Below are 19050 nucleotides of genomic sequence, written 5' to 3' on the forward strand. Positions count from 1 at the left end.
CTTCTTCCATCGGTACATATGGATGTGCCATCCTGGAGGAGCTGAACTACCTGTGCAACCTGAATGGGCTGCAGGTACTGCCTCATGCTACCAGTAGTGACAAAGACTGTCTTGCTGTAGTAACAAGGGGGTTGTCTTGCTGTTGCCTCTCCAGTGCACCTGTTGTCACTTGCATTTGTACCAAAACAGGTGACATTGATTCCTTATCACTCATTACTAACTGGACAGGTTTAATTGACTTGCTGTTATACTGTGATGATTACGTGTTCCCTTAATATTTTTTGACCAGTGTACATTGAAAACATCTATAGTAGGTTTTTGGTGTGCTATAAATCCCCGCTTGAATGTATTTATTTGAGTATTTTCTTTAAAAAAAAAACTTTTATTGTAAAAACCCATGTCTGACAACTTGAAATTGAGTGCTGCTTTCACTACTCATTTTTTTTGTCAGGATTACATGCACTGTTCTATTACTTTGTAGCAAGGAAAACAATATGGATGGATGTCTCACTCATAACAGAGTCTAGAAAAAGTTTTGCAGGCTGAACCTAGTAGCCTACAGCTACCTTATTGGTTTATTTTTGTTTTTCACTTTAGCTTATAACTTTACCATGGAGCCAAACGCCACTGTGCCTGCATCTGAGTCAAAATATAATGAATGTTGCTGTGGTGGTGTGCCGCTGCTTGAGATAACTGCGGTACATATTAGGAATTGTTAACAGAAGCTTGTGAAGTAGCATTCATCATGTAGTTATCATATATATAGGGGTTGAAAATGTAACGAAAACATCAAGTATATCAAGTTCACAGACCTAATGAGGATTTGGGCCAACCTTTGCCTTGGGAACAGCTCAAATCCTTTTTGGAATTATTTCATACAAGTTCTGGAATGTATGTAGTGCATATTGTACCATTCTTCGAGTAGAAAAAAGCCTCCAGTTCCTTGCGGGTTGAAGGAGATGGAAATCGACTTTGCACTCCGCGCTCCAGAACGTCCCATAAAGGTTCAATGATGTTCAGGTCTGTTGATTGGGGAGGCCATGGAAGGTGTTTGAAGTCATTCTGGTGTCCATAAAATCACTCTTGAATTTGTTTATCATTGTGTGTGTGTGTGGGGTGGGGTGGGGGGGGGAGTTATTATCCTATAATATTGGAGCTGTGTTTGCACCATAGGGTGCAACTGGGCCTGTACAATGGCCTCATCACTTGGCCGTTATACGATCATTCAGAGCAGTCATCAGACCCAGTGACTCCCATGAGATGTCCATACCATTATCTCAACATGTTTAACAGTTGGCAGCAGACATGGTGGGCTGAAGGCCACCTCTGGCTTTCTCTAAACGTAAACACTTCCAGGTTTAGGTATATTAGTGAATATACCAGATTTTGCACATATAAAAAGCATTATAAAGTATTGTACATCCAAATAATAGAATGTATTGGCTAAAATCTCAGACTGCATCTTTGTTATTATCAACCAGTACCACCCGGTTTCCTAACTCTAAATGAACACTTTTCGTTTTGGTCTAATTTCCACAAACCATACATTGTGTGTGTGTGAGTGTGTGTATAGTTTTAGAGATGGATGGATTTCATGTATATGAAATATTTAGATTTCTTTTTTATTTTCATTGGTATTATTATTGTTATGTATTTTTTACTTCCGTACAAGGCCTCACATCATTCAGAAGTCTTGACAGTTCTTATATGTATGTCCAGGCAGGTTCAGGCAGAAAATCAATAGACTTTCAAAAAGCCTCATGTTGCCTGATTGTGATCAGTGCTGGGGATTTTTGTCAGAGTGAGCTACGGCTGTGCTTCAGAGAGCTGGTTTCAGCTGTGTTTTCTATACAATGACTTTCTTATTTTCTACCTTTTGTATTGATTTGGGCTCTGTTAGCGGTATTGAACACATTTTTATTTTCCAGCAAATCTTCAACTATCTTTGGTACATGTTCTTCAATTTAGAGAAAGCTTTTAAGATGGAAACAAGAACAAAATCCCAGAGAAATGTACTGATATTTTCTCAGCCTATTGATTAATGATTAAAGCCTTAGCCTTTCAGCAATTTACTAATTACCAGTTTATATTTAAATATAAAAGCATTAAAAAAGGCATATGTCAGGCTAATTTAAACTATTAGTTGTGGATGCCCAGTGTGTCTTAAAGCTATGGAACAGAAAAGATACAGTACCTACTGCATTTTAATTATAGATTACAGACAGTGCATGGAGGTTTTTATTGGATTTCTAAACCATGTTCTTTTTTTTCAGTTCTGTGGGGATGGCTAAGGCTGCTCTTGAAGCTATCAATGGATTCAACCTGTTTGGGAATCAGGTATTCTAAAAAATACTGTATTCTACTTCGTAAGAGTATCATATTTCAATGACCAAGCTGAATACATCCAGCTTAGATATGGAGTCGAATTAACTCACCATTCATCTGCAAGATTTCCTTGATGATCATAGCACAACCTTTCTCACAGAAAAACACTCTTATGTAAATATTGAATGAATCTGAAGCCTGTGATGTGAAATACCTGATTAAATAGTTTCCTGTCAGCATTTTGACTTAAGTATTTGTTTTAGGGCAAAAGTTAGAATTAGGGTTAGGATAGATTTAGGCATACATGTTTAGGTTAGGGTTAGGTTGAGGTTAGGGTTAATTTTTTTGTCCCTATTTTAATAGCTAGTAAGCGTGTGCATCATTGTGTGTGAGTGGAAAGTGAACACACATTAAGTGTTTGAAATTTAATCAAGGCTGTCTAGCTAGATGTCTATGCACCAACAGCTTTGATGGAATGCTGGTTTTCCTATTTCCTTGATTTTCATTCCTCCACTCTTGATCAGCCATTAGTAGGATTAATATGTTCCACTGTGTAGAGAAATGAAAAGATAGCAATTGGGACATCCATTGTAGGTAGCGGATTAGAAAACAACTGAAAACACCCACGCTTCCGCCTTCTTGTTTTGCACTTACAACCAGGTTTGTTTTCAAATTAAATGTCATTCGTGCGCAGAAATGCGGCTCATTTCAAGAACACAATGCATGTCAACTTCATTGTGTGCCATGTCAACCTTCCATAAAAACGCCCACCGTCATCCATAGTGATATAGTATAATTGCTATCATCACTACAGCTACCATGATGAGTGGTTTAATGGACAGCTCTTCTCCGTCGCTTTCCATAATGGAATACGGCCACTGCCAGTTATGCTAAATTGACTCTTTGATGATCAGCGTTTTATCTAAAACTCCACTCCTGTGGGGGTTGCTTCCTGTTAGCTGGCGGTGGTGCTGCAGTGGATGATGTGTCTGGGGCCACTGCATCCCCTATGGTGGGGAAAGTGTGGCTGCGAGTCAACCCATAACTTATTAATGAACTGAGAACAGGCCACGGCCTGTTCACTAACCCGACCTAACTTTTAGGTGTGGGTTGTCCGCTTATGATGTGACTGGCTGCTTCACAGCAAAGTCAGGAGTAGTGTAAGGGAGCTTTTTTTTATTTTTTCTGTGAAAACTGATTTCCTGGACAGGGATGTTTTTCCACTGACCTGCAACGCACGCCTCTTATCGATAAAGCATAAGAAATCACAAATGCATTTCATGTCCCAGAGTAGCTGCCGACTAAAGGTATGCTACTCAGAAGCATTGGCCACAGTGGAGAGCGTGTTGCTGTCCCAATCACTTACGTTCCACATCAAACCCTGCAGAATGTAAATCCCTTCTGCAGCACTGTTGGTGGTAAATCTGATCCTTTGCAAATCGAATACATACGGCATTGTGCAGAAACCTCTTGCACTGTATGTGTTTAACTGCGATGTGAATATTGTTGAGGTAAAAGTGAAGAAACTGGTGGAGGGAACCGAATGAAATGTGCAAGGTTTATTTATCCAGAAATCGTATAGTAACAAAAAAAGCACTTAGGCCCTCCGAAGGGCTTGGGAGTAGGTGGGCAACCTGTGGGTGGAGTTAGCCTTAGTCTAACAAGGTGATGGGCTATTGAGGTGATTGTATGGCCCTTCATGGCTGGAGTGCTCCCACACTGTGCTCAAAGCATAATATAATACAAAGCAATATTTTTGCTTCTTACCCAAAAATACACCAACAATGTTTGTGTAATAAAACAATTCCGCTGCTTTTGAAGATGGTTTTGCTTTGGAGAGGCCCAGGTGAGATGTTAGAAGCTCTGAGTGTGGCACAACTTTCGCCGGTTTGAGCCGTAAAAGTGTTTCACCTCATCTCATGATGACGAGGGTCCAGGCACTTCATCCTCTAAGCCTGATTCACAGGAGAATAAACAAAACCGTTTTGCAGGGAATGTGCTCGGAAGAGAATTTGAAGTGCAGTGCGTGTGTTGCGCGCGCGTGTGTGTTTGCGTGAGCGTGCATGGTTGTGTGACATTTGATGTCGTTTCCTGCATATTAAGGCTTATTTTCAGGGAGCAAGTGGAAGTGGCGGTGACAGCTGCAGTGTGACAGGCCCATGTCATGCCACACTGGGAACAGCCAGTAGCTGCCACGAAGCCCCGCAGAGTCACGGCTCACTAGTGGTACAGTTCAAAGGCACGGCTGGAAACAAACGGCCCTCGAAGAGGGAATAATGTCCTGTTTAGATGTTTCATGTTTCTCATTCGGATTGGCTGTAAAAGTCAGCGTTCCGCCGAGCGTTACGTCTAAACGTGTGAGCGTAAAGGCTGTTGAATTTAAACGGTGACCAAACGAAAGCGGTACAATTTCTATCCGTGTTGAGACATTTGTAAGGGCTTTGTCAGCTTAACCACCACCAGGGAATATGACTTCCCATTTCTGTTGTTCCACAGGGTTGCTCTTGGTCTATAATCTTTGTGGACCTGGACGCCCACAACAGGAACAGGCAGACATTGTCCTCTCTCCTCCCTCGAGAATCCAGATCCCATGTAAGTACAGTAAAACCAAATACTAGTCTTTGAAGCCAGTATTATATATCCGCGACCAGTCCACTCTCCCAGTTCACCAGTAAAGACCAGAATACTCTGTTTCTTCAGTTAGAGCAACCAGGATGAAAGGACCTCCTGTAAATTAATGAGTTAAATTAAGGGTGATTGAAGAAATTTCAGTACCTCCTTCTACAACTAGGGCTGATGGGGAGAGATGAGGTTGGAATGAGGGGTAGAAGGCCAAGCTCATGCAAGTAAAACATTGAGCATCTTAATTATAGATGAGTCGGACTAATATGTTATTAAATGCCGGCCTCTTTAATGTTGGAAAGTGTCCATTAGCAAAGTGAGTGGGTTCCCTGGCCTAACTGAAGACACAGCTGGCGCGTGGGGGCAGAGAGAGCTTACTTAGGAAATGATCAAAAGCAGGTGTATGTGTTTAAATGTTAGCTACACATTTTAGAGCGCGTTTGAACCCCTATACAGAACACGGATGCTGCCCTCCTGCCCTGCATCAGCTACCCGGCGTTCGCCGTGGATGATGACGCCCTCTACAGTCAGACTCTGGACAAGGTGGTGCGCAAGCTGAAGGGGAAGTACGGCTTCAAGCGCTTCCTGCGCGACGGCTACAGGACAGCCAACGAGGACAAGAACAGGAGACACTACAAACCGGCTGAGATGAAGGTCTGTGGTTCGGTTTGACAGACCGGGATGATTAGCAAATAATTTCTTCCAAATTGTTTTAACGTCAGTTCACGTTATTTGCTGTTTTTATTTTTGCCTGTCATGTTTGGTTAATCCCAGCGAGGGGAAAACTCCAGGATAAGCTCCTGTGCCTGCAGAGTGTGAATTTTGAGCAGGGCTGCTACTTTACATTGAGCAAATCGTTGCATTAGCCGCAGCACTGACCTCCCAGAATGAACAGGCCTGGTTTCAACAGAGGGAAGTCTTCAGGGAGGAGTCTTAACTCAGGGCGCATTGAGATCCAAATATGGGAATAAACATTTAATGATTTAAACTAGACCCCCCCCCCCCCCCCCCCCCGATAATACAGACAGGTCAATGTAACCCAATGTAAGGGTGAAAATCCAGCAATCCATTGATCCTTACCCCCCCCCCTCCCAGTATTCAATACAAACCAGCGCCATTGGGTGAACGGGTTCCTGTTAGCCCTTTCAGTGAATGAAGACCAGATGTGACACCTAACATGATTAATCAGGTTGTATCTCATCCATTTCAGTAATTCAAGGAGTAGTATTACGTAACATTATAGAGGTCACGTTTTAACTCTTCCTTCTGCCCACTCAATTAGCTAGTAGTCACAACTGTGTGCGTGAGATCATGATTGATGTTGTACATTATGTGTTACAGTTACCATATACTGGTTCAGATGGGATGGAATGGACACTAGGTTTATTCCATTTGAAAACACAATTTGTAAAATGTTCTAAAAGTCTGTACCTTTTACCAGTGGAGGAGTGCATCCTGCCATATGATCTGGAGTTGTACAAACTGTGGATTAACTGAGGCAGAAAGCTCTTGGGATAACTGGTGTTTACTGCAGTAGGCCTCAGTGACTGCGCTCTCCACCCCGACAGCGTTTTATTAAATATCATCACTTGCCACCGTTGTATACCTTATCTGTCCCGACACACACGCAAAGGCACACAAAGAGACGAGTGTTGCTTTTTCTGGCCTTGTGGGGACCAGAAAAATGATCCCCTACTTTTCCTAATGCTTACCCTAAACCTTACCTCAGTAACATAACCTTTACGCCTGAGTTTTACCTAAACTTCAACCCCCAATGCCTAAACCTGAAATGAACCCCAATGTAACGATTCCTGGAATTTCTTTACATAAACCCAACACGTGAACCAGAAATAGCATTTTTTCTGAAAATGGTGCCTACATGCATAGTAAAACCAGCAGCACACATAACACACTATTTTCATTGGACATCTTATATTCCCTAAGCTTAATCCCAAACCCTAACTGCTAACCATAAACCTAATTCTAGCCCCAATGGTAGATTTTACCTTTAACATCTATAAAATAAATGAAAATAAAACATTTCATCAAGGGGATTAGGAAAATATACTAATAATGAACAGTCCAACCGGATAGTAACATCTGCAAAATAATATCAAAGCCTACAGAAAGTTATTTGTCATTACCTAAAATCTAGGCCAACACACACACATCTACACCTAGTGTACATACTGTACATACAAAACAACGAGTGTGTGCGTTTCTGTGCCTAACTCTTGAGCAATGACAAATAACTGTCAACATGGCTTTTGATGGAGACGATAACAATATACAAGAATAGAGTTGGCTAGGGGAATCATATGTTCAATTATATTTCTTTTGATTTGCTGGACTGATGGCTGAAACAGTCCCTGTTATCTCTGCTATAACTGCCAAACCGCAGGCTGGGAAAAGATGTGTGACCACTCCAATTTACAGCCTTTATTTCATTACGTTGTAATCTCCCTCTTATCTCCTATTGGCATGGAGATTGTCTGGAGAGATGGGAGACAGCGATAACAAAGTCTTAATTACATTTCAGGATGGTTGACATTATGCTCCTCTTAGAAGGCAGGGACGTGCACCACGGTAGTCTGGATGCCACGAAATGAAGCGCTGCCGTGATCTCCGGAAAGTTCCTTGGGTGACTTTCTGAGAACTAGTAAAAGTATTTTCAACCAAGGACGTTAGATATGAAACAGACCAAAGGATGACTGCTTCATCTGTGTGTCTTGGGTAATTGATCCATAAAGTTTGCACGCAAAATGTAATTTTTTATTGTCTTGGGTTCGTCAATGCTATTCATCAAAATGTCTTCCAAAAAGGGGCTTCCATCTCCTTGGTTGTAGGAGTTCTTTTTGGAATGAGGAAAATAACTAAGTTGAAGCCTCGCTTTACAAACATCTCAATATTTGGCTTATTTTTTTATTCTATCCAAATGATTTATGGACAAGGCGGACGGGGGGGGGCGGACAGGGCGGGGTTTGTCTGAGCCCCTGTAATGGAGTTTCTGGATGGCTGGGACTCCAATATCATCTGCAAAGTAATTGTTTGCATCTGTTAGAATTGGGTGGGGGGGGGGGGGTTGACAAGCACCAGTCATCAGAGGTGTTTTAAGTTTGTTTTGTGACTGCTCATCACTTGCTACTTGCTTCATTTATTCCAAAAAGCTGATTTAAAGGATATTTGGTGTCTGAACATTTTGCTTGTATTCAATATGCAATCATTCAGACATGAAGCAAGATATGAGTGCCAAGTTTGTTTCTCTTTCCGATTTACAAATCAAGTGTTCTTTTCTCTTTCAGCTTTTTGATGGAATCGAATGCGAGTTTCCCATTTTTTTCATCTTCATGATGATTGATGGTAAGGCTTACATCGTAAACATTACAGTGGCTGTGATGTTTATGGTCTCGGATGTAGTGTGAGTGTTGGGCTTCATAGGACTTGAATAACCCTAATCTGACTCATTCCTAATTATTCTCATCAACTCAACCTGTGTTTGATTTTCAGGGGTCTTCAGGGGGAACGAGGCCCAAGTGAAAGAATACCAAGACCTGTTAACTCCTATCATTTTTCAGTCATTTGATGGTCAGTTTACATCCTACTTTCATGTACACACACACACACAATTTTTATGACTGTGCAATCAAATTAATCCTCTTACACACTCACTCACTGTAATATTTCCTGGCAGAAACACAATTGAGCTGGCATCAGTCTTTGAGAAACGTACATTTTCGTTCCTAATAATTATTGTTATTTTCACGCTCCAGCTATTAGCATGTCCCATACATACTAATTGACCACATGTTGAGTGCGATTTCCACACACGCATTTCATTCAAGTGCATGGAAGCTGTTCTCATTTTTCAAGGAGTTAGCTTGGTGCGTATCGGATTTCACACAAGGCTTTGTTATCTTGCCGAGTAAAAACCAAGAAAAAGTAAAAGAGAGACTAGGGAGTCGATAGTCTTAGACGGATGCATGCTGCTTTAGGAATAGTTGGCTGCAGACAGTCTGAGCAGACTAGTCATCTCCTTTGACTTTGTGGTGGCTTAGCATTTGTTATGCCGAGCACGTATTGTTCATTCTATCTTGGGAATGTGACATTTCCTTATATGTGTCTGTTAAGATATATATACCTTTGAAAAGATAACTCCCACATCATTCTCCAGAGCAGCATGCACATAATGTGCAGGAACACCTTTGGAAGTATTTGCCTGGGAAACGCCATTAAGTGCTCTCTGTTCAACATGTTTTCAGTCACCCAGCCCAATAAGTAAACGAGTATCTCATGTCTTTTGTGCTGGGGTCACAGGTCACGCTGTCATCCCTAAGTACTACCACGTCCCTGCAGACTTTGTGGAGGCGGAGCAGAAGAAGCATGGCAGCCAGAAGCGTTTCCCTTCCAACTCAGGCCAAGATGGCATGCTGTTCCTGTGGGGTCAAGCCCTCTTCAACATTGCCAGGCTGCTGGGTCAGTCTCTATCTCAAACGCAGATACAACTCCCTGTTCCCTTTTGCACTAGTGTTCTTTCTCTTTTGGTGGTACATCCTGAAATGGTGAAAAAAACATTTAATATTAATATCCCACCATTAGAACTGGTCTTGAAACTTTCCAGATGTTGTTAACCAAAATACAGTGATCGGGTCTTTGCGAATGCTTGTTTTTTTGTGGGTCAATTTGTTATTTACCATGTCCCCGATTGGATTTATTTGCAATCAACCCCAAGGGTTTAACAATAACGCTGGGGCTGGTTTTAAAGGGGGTCATTTTATTACAGGTAATATTTCAAATATATTATATGATGTGGTCACAACTATACTATGCAATCTCTCTCTCCTAGTGGACGAGCTCATCAGCCCCCAAGACATCGACCCGATCAAACGCTATGTACCCCGCCAGGAACAGAGGAATGTCGTCATGAGATACTCCAATCAGGTTGGACTTTCATTCCCATGTGACCACTGTAAAAATAGCCATATTTCACTGTAGTTTGCTTTATAAACCAAGAAGTGTGAGTCCTGGATGATGATTGGCTGAAACAATCCAACACTCTGTCAATGGTATGACACATCAGCTGTTATATGTGTGTCGGTAATTGGTTCAAAAAAGCAATAATCAGTGGTTTGCGGTCTTATATCACAACTTTCAGCCAATTAGCATTCTTGTTTCGAACCAGCCTGTTTATAAGTATTATGGGCTGCGTTCCATGCCATGTTCTATTGGCCGCGTCAGAGAAACCTATGCCTGTTAACAGTTGCATCAAAAAATTATGAGGGCAATTCATGAACTTGATCTACACTGTAAAAAGCGCATCTGTATTATTTTACCTTACTTATAGCCTGAAACTTGGTGTGCAACAGCTGGTCTTTGTAGGAACATTGCTGAAAACGAATTGTTGTTTATATTTTGAACATTGATTTCCACGGTACCAACTTACATATGATCTTGTCAGGGTGAGATGGACAGCTTTTCTGATAGTAATGCTTCAGCACATATTTGACGGATGTAGAAACCGGTTAAACAAAAGAAAATGCAGCTGGTTAATGTTCCTCATTGCTTCAGATTGAACTTTAAATTGATTGCCATGGCTGTGTGGCCAGCTAACAGTAGCTAGCTGAGCAAGGATGAAGAGCTTGCCTAGCATCTTCTGCCGAATGATCGAAATCAGAAGTGTTATGATTACAATAATTCCCCTGTAAAATGCTCTGGCAGGTAGGTTGAAAGTGTAACCTGTTGTGTGAATCTTCCTACTTGATGTGCCAGATGATGTCTTATATCCAGGACAACGGACAGGCCTATCACTGTCAACAGCAGTTCCTGGCCACCTGCCCAGCCCTATGCTGTAGCGACTTGACTGAACAACCAGTTGGTTTGAACGTTAACTGTGCAAATTAAAACGAACGGATGACCATCTGGCTTAGCTAGCAATGCAAGATTTTTGTTGGGACTATATCTTTGTAGAAGGGTGAAATTGGCCTACTTTGGCTTGACTGCTTAATTTGACCATCTGTCTGTACTTACTCCCTGCCCAACGTGGTCTCAGGGGACTAAGTAGACTATTTCACGTAAATCGTATGATATGTTACATTAATTTAGGTTATATTACAGTGCACAACCAAAACGTATATACTACATAACGAATTGGCTAAAACGTAACATATCTTACAAACGCTATTAAAACGTATAATACAATACGAACACCAGACAAACGTATTATATTTTACGAATGGTACGAAAACGTATCATTTCTTATGAATTTGCACAAAACAAACAAGCCATGTTCTGAACCAGCAACGTTTGAATCTAAAGGCAGAAGCCCTACTCATTGCTCCACACAGACTATATGGATATCAAAGAACAAATAACGGCCTTACCAAGGTCGCTAAAATATGTAATAAATGCATTTTAAGTTACAGTTAGATTAGAAAAGGTAAGGTTAGAAAACGGAACAAGGTTAGGTTAAGGTTTGGTTAGGGTTAGGTATCACAGCATGGGGTTCAGGTCAGGGTTTGGGATAAGGTTAGGTATCACAGCATTGGGGTTCAGGTTAGGGTTTGGGATAAAGTTAGGTATCACAGCATTGGGGTTCAGGTTAGGGTTTGGGATACGGTTAGGTATCACAGCATTGGGGTTCAGGTTAGGGTTTGGGATACAGTTAGGTATCACAGCATTGGGGTTCAGGTTAGGGTTTGGGATACGGTTAGGTATCACAGCACTGGGGTTAAGGTTAGGTTTTGGGATAAGGTTAGGTATCACAGCATTGGGGTTCAGGTTAGGGTTTGGGATACGGTTAGGTATCACAGCACTGGGGTTCAGGTTAGGGTTTGGGATACGGTTAGGTATCACAGCACTGGGGTTCAGGTTTGGGTTAGAGTTAGAAAGAAAATCACTTGTAACATATTGATGTTGTAACACCACCACTCCCCTCCTCTAACAGAGGGTTCCTGTTTGGAGCAGTGGGTAGGGCACCCGTCTACCAAATGGAAGGTCCCCAGTTTGAAACATGGTGTCCCTTTTTTGGGGGGGATTCATACTCTACTTTACCTAACGTAATATATCTTAGTAATTTGTCTGTCAAAAATGTACGTAAAATAACCTGCGTAGTCCTCTGCGACCAGGCTGGCCTGCCTGTATGCAATGTTAAACTTGTTGTTAGGGCCCTGCTGTAGGCTGGGGCACACCCTCTGCATCCACAGAATACACAAATCCGCAGTATTCTGATTTCAATTGATTCAAATGTCGTTTTGTTACAACATGTGGTATTCCAAATCTGCGTTAAAATGTGGGGGCCACAATTCTCAAATGTGGGGTAGAAATCAATGAGTAGGTGAGAGAGATCCTGAGTCTACATAATTTAGCTTCAGTTTATCTTTCCTCTTGCTCGCATCTACTCTACAGTCTCTCTCACCTTAGCGGCGAAACGAGCTGTTGTTTTATTCATGACGCGAAGGCTCAGCTAAGCAGCTCGTTCTGAAGCCGTGGTACTTTCGAAAGCCTTTCACCACGACGGTACGGGGCTCTGGTCTGCATTTTTTCTTCTTTGGGGGGGAGAACACGATGGGAGGGGATTGCATAATGTAGACCAACGCGCGGAGCAGCTGTCTCATTGCCTTTACATCACTAGCCCCGACCCCCCCACCACCACACCCCACACCCCTCAGTCTTCAGGCTGTGCCATTGTGTGTGGGTGTGCTGTGCTTTCACATGGAATTTATGGTTGATTCGTGCTGCCGTTCCTCCGAGATACTTTTAGTGTCGTCGTGTCTGCAGCGCACTTACAGGCACACTCAATGTAAGATCCATCGCCGCCGATATATTTGACCAGACCTGCTAAAATGTTGGAAGAAACACCGGAATGGAAGACACCCAAGGGCAGCTCGATCCCGGAACTTTGAACAGAAATAACGGAACTTGAAACTAAATAATGGGCATTCACACTGCACGGGTCAAATTTATATTGAACTATTCAGCAGGCGTGGTTATGCATTAAATGTGTGATATGCTTTAAGGTGATAATGAATTTGGATTATTTCCCCTGAGCACATCTGGATACTTCACGAGATTGTGATTAATTAATCGCATGTTATTTATGTTACTGCCATTTGTGTTTTAAAGAATAAACTCCCTGTTTGTTTGGCTGTCTTTAGACCACATTTGGTAATGGTATACAGAATCTCAGCCCCAGTTAGTGTTAGGCACAGATCTACATGGGCATCAAGGATGTTTAGTATTTAGGAGCCAATGGGAGAATGTGAAGTGAATGCTAGTTGTCTGTGGTTTGTTCCACATGAGAAGCTATGCGTTTGTGTGGCTCAGAGGTTGAGTCAGATCAAACATACCCCAGGGAGTTTCAGAAAACGCTCTCCAAATAAACCCAGAACAAAAGCCAGATAGGAGACAGTAGTGTTTAGTAGTCTGTTATTCAGATGCCCATTAGCCACTGCCAAGGAAGCAGCTCCTCTTCCTGGGGTCCACACACAAAGTAAAAACAGAACACACAAATATCTTTCTAAACTGCCTATCACCTGATGCTGTGGAAGAAAGTCTCCCATGAAATGCCAGATCCCTTCATTGGCATTGTTAATTATTTTTTTAGTTGCCTTTAAGATTGTACTTGAAAAGCACAATGTAAAATACATATATTTAATGTAAAAAAAAAAAACAGAACAGCATCATATCATCCGGCAGACCTTTTTTCATCTCAGCAACAAGTGAGTCTACAGTGCCTTTGAAAAGTATCCACCCCCTTGGGAATTTTCCACATTTTATTGTGTTACAGCATGAAATCTAAATGGATTTTATTAGGAGTTTTGAACAGCAATTTTCAACTCTTTCCTCATATTCTCAATTGGATTAAGGTCTGGGCTTTGGCTGGGCAACTTAAGGACATTCATAGTCTTGTACCTAAGCCACTCCAGTGTTGTTTTGCTGTGTGCTTTGGGCTGTTGTTGTACTGAAAGATGAATTTCCACCCCAGTCTGAAGTCTTTTGTGCTCTGGATCAAATTTTATTCAAGGACCTCTATTTATTTAGCTTCATTCATCCTTCCCTCAATCCTCACCAGTCTCCCAGTCCTTGCTGCTTAGAAGCTTCCCCATGGCATGATGCTCCTTCCACCATGCTTTAGTGTAGGATGATATTAACCAGGTGATGAGTGATACCTTGTTTTTGCCTGACATCGCACTTGGCAAATGTATAGTTCAACTTTGGTTCCACAGCATGGTACTGGCACTACCATGCTTCACAGGAGGGATGATGCACTCGCACCATAGAATCTTCTTCCACTTGCTCTCAGAGTCTCCCATATGCCTTCTGGCATTCACCAGCCAAGATTTTATGCTCTTTTTCACTCTCCCACTTTGGTGAAGCACCCAGGCTATTGTTGTGGTATGCACAGTGTCTTCCAGCTCAGCCGTGGAAGACTGGAACTCCTTTAGAGTTGCCATAGGCATTTTGGAGGCATCCAAGCATTTGTTGTCGCAATTTTTTTACATATATACACACACACTCACACACTTAGTCCCCTAGCACTATTCATTGCGTTTTCCCTTAGCCTAAACCAAAACCTAACTTTTACTGACTCCAAAAGCCTAACATTTGTCCTAAACTAACTACTAAAACTAATGACAAACAACAAAACCTAATTCTTATACTAACCTGAGTTTTAACTTTTACCCTACCCATAAGCCAAAAATCTTCCTAAATGGAAAAGTTGAAAGGTTTTAAGGCCCTAAGAGAATAGAAAACATGTTCACACAGAAATACAATTGATAATAAACTTTGAAACACAGACCCAAGAAAACCTACAGTATAAACAGCCCTGGATATCTGCACTGTAATTTTGCTCTGTAGCAGCCAATTTCTTATAGCTCTTGTCCCCATTACAGCTCTCTCTTTAACAGAGTGATTTTGTGAGCCACAGGACAAGGTTAATGGAACATTTTCAAAGCACAACGCATCCCGGGTGCTGTCACTCACCCACACATCTGTGATAAGGTCTGGCGGTGAGAGGGCTTCAATTGGCCATCACAGTACGAAGCACAAACAAACCGCTTCAGAGAGAAAGGGAGAGCCCAAGCAGCAACATGGAAAGCATTTTAAGTTGTCGATTTTAGTGTGACTACTGAATGCGTTGTCAGGAAATTTGGTTTACAGTCCTTATTGTAAGCCAGAACGTAGTTGTCCAACTTTCAAAGCTTTTTTGTCATATTTTGTAGTCGAAAACTGTCATTTATTTGGGCTCCATGTGTCCTGTTATTTTTTTTTGGTCATCATCTCGAGGGAAAGGTTTCCCAGATCCATAGCAGAAGAAAGAATACATGTGATGTAAAGAACTTTGTTTGTTTTAAAAGAAATGTTTAGAATATTACTCATGAATGGTTCTTAACCCAGGGAGTAGTCCTTGGGCCAATAGGATGTGTAATGCATGCTTAATTTTCCCTTTAAACACCCATTACCGATGTTCGCTAAGTTCATCTACAGCTAGGTAAAGTACAATACAAATGTAAATATTTCTGCCACTATGTTTACCTTGTTATAAATATATATTATATAGTTATAGACATATTTCTTTCATAAAATGATGTGCATGGATTATCTTATGAAATAGTATCTTGTCATAACATCATAGTTATCTTGTTCTAATGAGAATAACAAATGTTATGGCTATATTTTGCATTGGCAGGTAAAGTGTTTTATTTCTGCAGCCGCTCTGGCAGGTGTTCAATCAGGGCTCTAGGAAGTGTTTCACTGGGGTTTCAGGTGCAGCTGAAAATGTCTGATCTGTAATATTTTGGCTTAGACTCAAGTCACATTTGTTTGGAAATTGGCCAGCACTTTACTAGAAATACTTTATTCTTTAGAAACATTACACAGCATACCTTTTGATTTGTGTTTTATAGTTTAAAATTTTTTTAATGGAAATTATGTTTCCTAAGATCACTCTTTATTTAATATTTTATTTTCTTGGCTGCTGCTTGTTCAATAACTGCATCTAAAATGTACTGCATCTGGCTCAAGAGCCCCCCTCAGATGTGCTCAGTGTACACTATTCATGTACACTACTCATGTACACTACTCATGTAAACTAATCATGACGTACTGTTATATAAGACCATACTTGTAATGTTTTTATCCCCGGCAAAACCACATATCGTATCATTATTGATGTATCAAAAGTAATGTCATTAGACAAGCAGCTTAAACAAATGCAGTTGTTTTTCTGGCTACTGTGCAGATACTACTGTGCAGATTGGTTACTGACTGTGTTATCCGTAGTTGGCTTGCAAACACGAGGGATTAACGTTGACAGCCCGCATGACAGCGGAATGTTTAGAACAAACAATTGGGCCGCATCTGTACATACAGAACAAATAGACTTAATGACTGGGTAGCATTCAGAAATATAGAACTCATCGAATGAACATTGTGTTGTGTCTGTAACAGTCAGAATGTGAAAAAGCATAAACAAAGGCATTGCTAAAGCAGACTCCTCCACGGGTCTAGAGCCGAATACCTCTGAGAAAGGATAACGTTGACCAATATAGCTTTCTGGGTGATGCTTCAACACTACATATAAGTGTAAATGTGGTCTTACATATTGAAAATCTAAATATCCATTGAAGGCATGAGACATATAAGATAAACCCTCTTTGAATAAGGTTCCTAAAAAAATTTTAATCATTGCATTGTAAGGCTCTCAATCTACAACTATTGATGCTAGCAAATTTTCCAACATTTGAAATATATTGCCCTTTAGGTGTCATGATAGAGAAAAAAAAGCATGAGACAATTTGGTCCAGAAAAACAATACAAGATAACGGATAAAAAAAAGTTGAGGGAACAGATAATACATTTAGGGAATGGATAAAATTGGCTTATAAAAAAAAAAAAAAAAAAAAACATTCGCCCACCTTGTGAAAGTTAGCTGAATAGCAGCAACAGCACACTGACAGCCACTCTTTACTCGCTTTACCTTTGGTCAGCTAGCTTACAAAATTTGCAATTTACGGTCCAATGATTTTGGGAACTGTGTAGACCTTTTTCAAACAGGAATTGACAGAAGGATTTCACTTGTCCCACTCCGCCATTGCTCATTGGATAGAGCGAGATGAGAAATTATCATATGTTTTAGTGATGCTGATGAAGGAGATGGAGGTTGACGCTGTTCCTTTTGTCTACAGAAGCAGGTCTGCCTTCTGTTGACTAATTATTCCACTACTGCAGATATATTATGGAAATGTTCTGACATTACAGTAAAATTATTATCTGTGATTCCCATTAAATATTTCAAGGAAATCAACATCAGTTACATTGGGGAGAACAAGTATTTGATACACTGCCGATTTTGCAGGTTTTGCTACTTACAAAGCATGTAGAGGTATGTCATTGTTATCATAAGTACACTTGAACTGTGAGAGACGGAATCTAAAAAAATCCAGAAAATCACATTGTATGATTTTTTTATAATTATTTAGCATTTTAGTGCACGACATACACTCACCTAAAGGATTATTAGGAACACCATACTAATACTGTGTTTGACCCCCTTTCGCCTTCAGAACTGCCTTAATTCTACGTGGCATTGATTCAACAAGGTGCTGAAAGCATTCTCTAGAAATGTTGGCCCATATTGATAGGATAGCATCATGCAGTTAATGGAGATTTGTGGGATGCACATCCAGTGCACGAAGCTCCCGTTCCACCACATCAGCTCTATTGGGTTGAGATCTGGTGACTGTGGGGGCCATTTCAGTACAGTGAACTCATTGTCATGTTCAAGAAACCAAGTTGAAATAATTCGAGCTTTGTGACATGGTGCATTATCCTGCTGGAAGTAGCCATCAGAGGATGGGTACATGGTGGTCATAAAGGGATGGACATGGTCAGAAACAATGCTCAGGTAGGCCATGGCATTTAAACGATGCCCAATTGGCACTAAGGGGCCTAAAGTGTGCCAAGAAAACATCCCCCACACCATTACACCACCACCACCAGCCTGCACTGTGGTAACAAGGCATGATGGATCCATGTTCTCATTCTGTTTACGCCAAATTCTGACTCTACCATCTGAATGTCTCAACAGAAATCGAGACTCATCAGACCAGGTAACATTCTTCCAGTCTTCAACTGTCCAATTTTGGTGAGCTCGTGCAAATTGTAGCCTCGTTTTCCTATTTGTAGTGGAGATGAGTGGTACCCAGTGGGGTCTTCTGCTGTTGTAGCCCATCCGCCTCAAGGTTGTGCGTGTTGTGGCTTCACAAATGCTTTGCTGCATACCTCGGTTGTAAAGAGTGGTTATTTCAGTCAAAGTTGCTCTTCTATCAGCTTGAATCAGTCAGCCCATTCTCCTCTGACCTCTAGCATCAACAAGGCATTTTCGCCCACAGGACTGCCGCATACTGGATGTTTTTCCCTTTTCACACCATTCTTTGTAAACCCTAGAAATGGTTGTGCGTGAAAATCCCAGTAACTGAGCAGATTGTGAAATACTCAGACCGGCCCGTCTGGCAACAAACAACCATGCCACGCTCAAAATTGCTTAAATCACCTTTCTTTCCCATTCTGCATTCACTTTGGAGTTCAGGAGATTGTCTTGACCAGGACCACACCCCTAAATGCATTGAAGCAACTGCCATGTGATTGGTTGATTAGATAATTGCATTAATGAGAAATTGAACAGGTGTTCCTAATAATCCTTTAGGTGAGTGTAAGTATTTGATCACATACCAACCAGTAAGAATTCCGGCTCTCATAGACCTGTAAGGTTTTTTTTGAAGAAGCCCTCCTGTTCTCCACTCATTACCTGTATTAACTGCCCCTGTTTGAACTCGTTACCTGTATAAAAGACACCTGTCCACACACTCAATCAAACAGACTCCAACCTCTCCACAATGGCCAAGACCAGAGAGATGTGTAAGGACATCCAGGATGAAATTGTAGACCTGCACAAGGCTGGGATGGGCTACAGGACAATAGGCAAGCAGCTTGGTGAGAAGGCAACAACTGTTGGCACAATTATAAGAAAATGGAAGAAGCTCAAGATGACGGTCAATCTCCCTCGGTCTGGGGCTCCATGCAAGATCTCACCTCGTGGGGCAT

The 19050-nt window shown here is 41.3% G+C and overlaps 1 protein-coding gene across 6 annotated transcripts in view; it reads left to right on the top strand.

Annotated features, from left to right (window-relative positions):
* The window catches only part of phkb (phosphorylase kinase, beta), a 76308-nt gene that overhangs the window by 33057 nt on the left and 24201 nt on the right, over nt 1-19050 (top strand). For all 6 annotated transcript variants that reach the window (XM_010897768.3, XM_010897767.3, XM_020053381.2 and 3 more), the window contains 7 exons: nt 2274-2337; nt 4822-4917; nt 5404-5601; nt 8250-8307; nt 8455-8532; nt 9262-9420; nt 9791-9885. In XM_010897768.3, coding sequence (XP_010896070.1) covers nt 2274-2337; nt 4822-4917; nt 5404-5601; nt 8250-8307; nt 8455-8532; nt 9262-9420; nt 9791-9885 — 748 coding nt within the window. The remainder of the gene's footprint in view (nt 1-2273; nt 2338-4821; nt 4918-5403; nt 5602-8249; nt 8308-8454; nt 8533-9261; nt 9421-9790; nt 9886-19050) is intronic.

Source organism: Esox lucius, chromosome 2 (genome assembly GCF_011004845.1).
Source record: "Esox lucius isolate fEsoLuc1 chromosome 2, fEsoLuc1.pri, whole genome shotgun sequence".
NCBI classification, from domain to species: domain Eukaryota; kingdom Metazoa; phylum Chordata; class Actinopteri; order Esociformes; family Esocidae; genus Esox; species Esox lucius.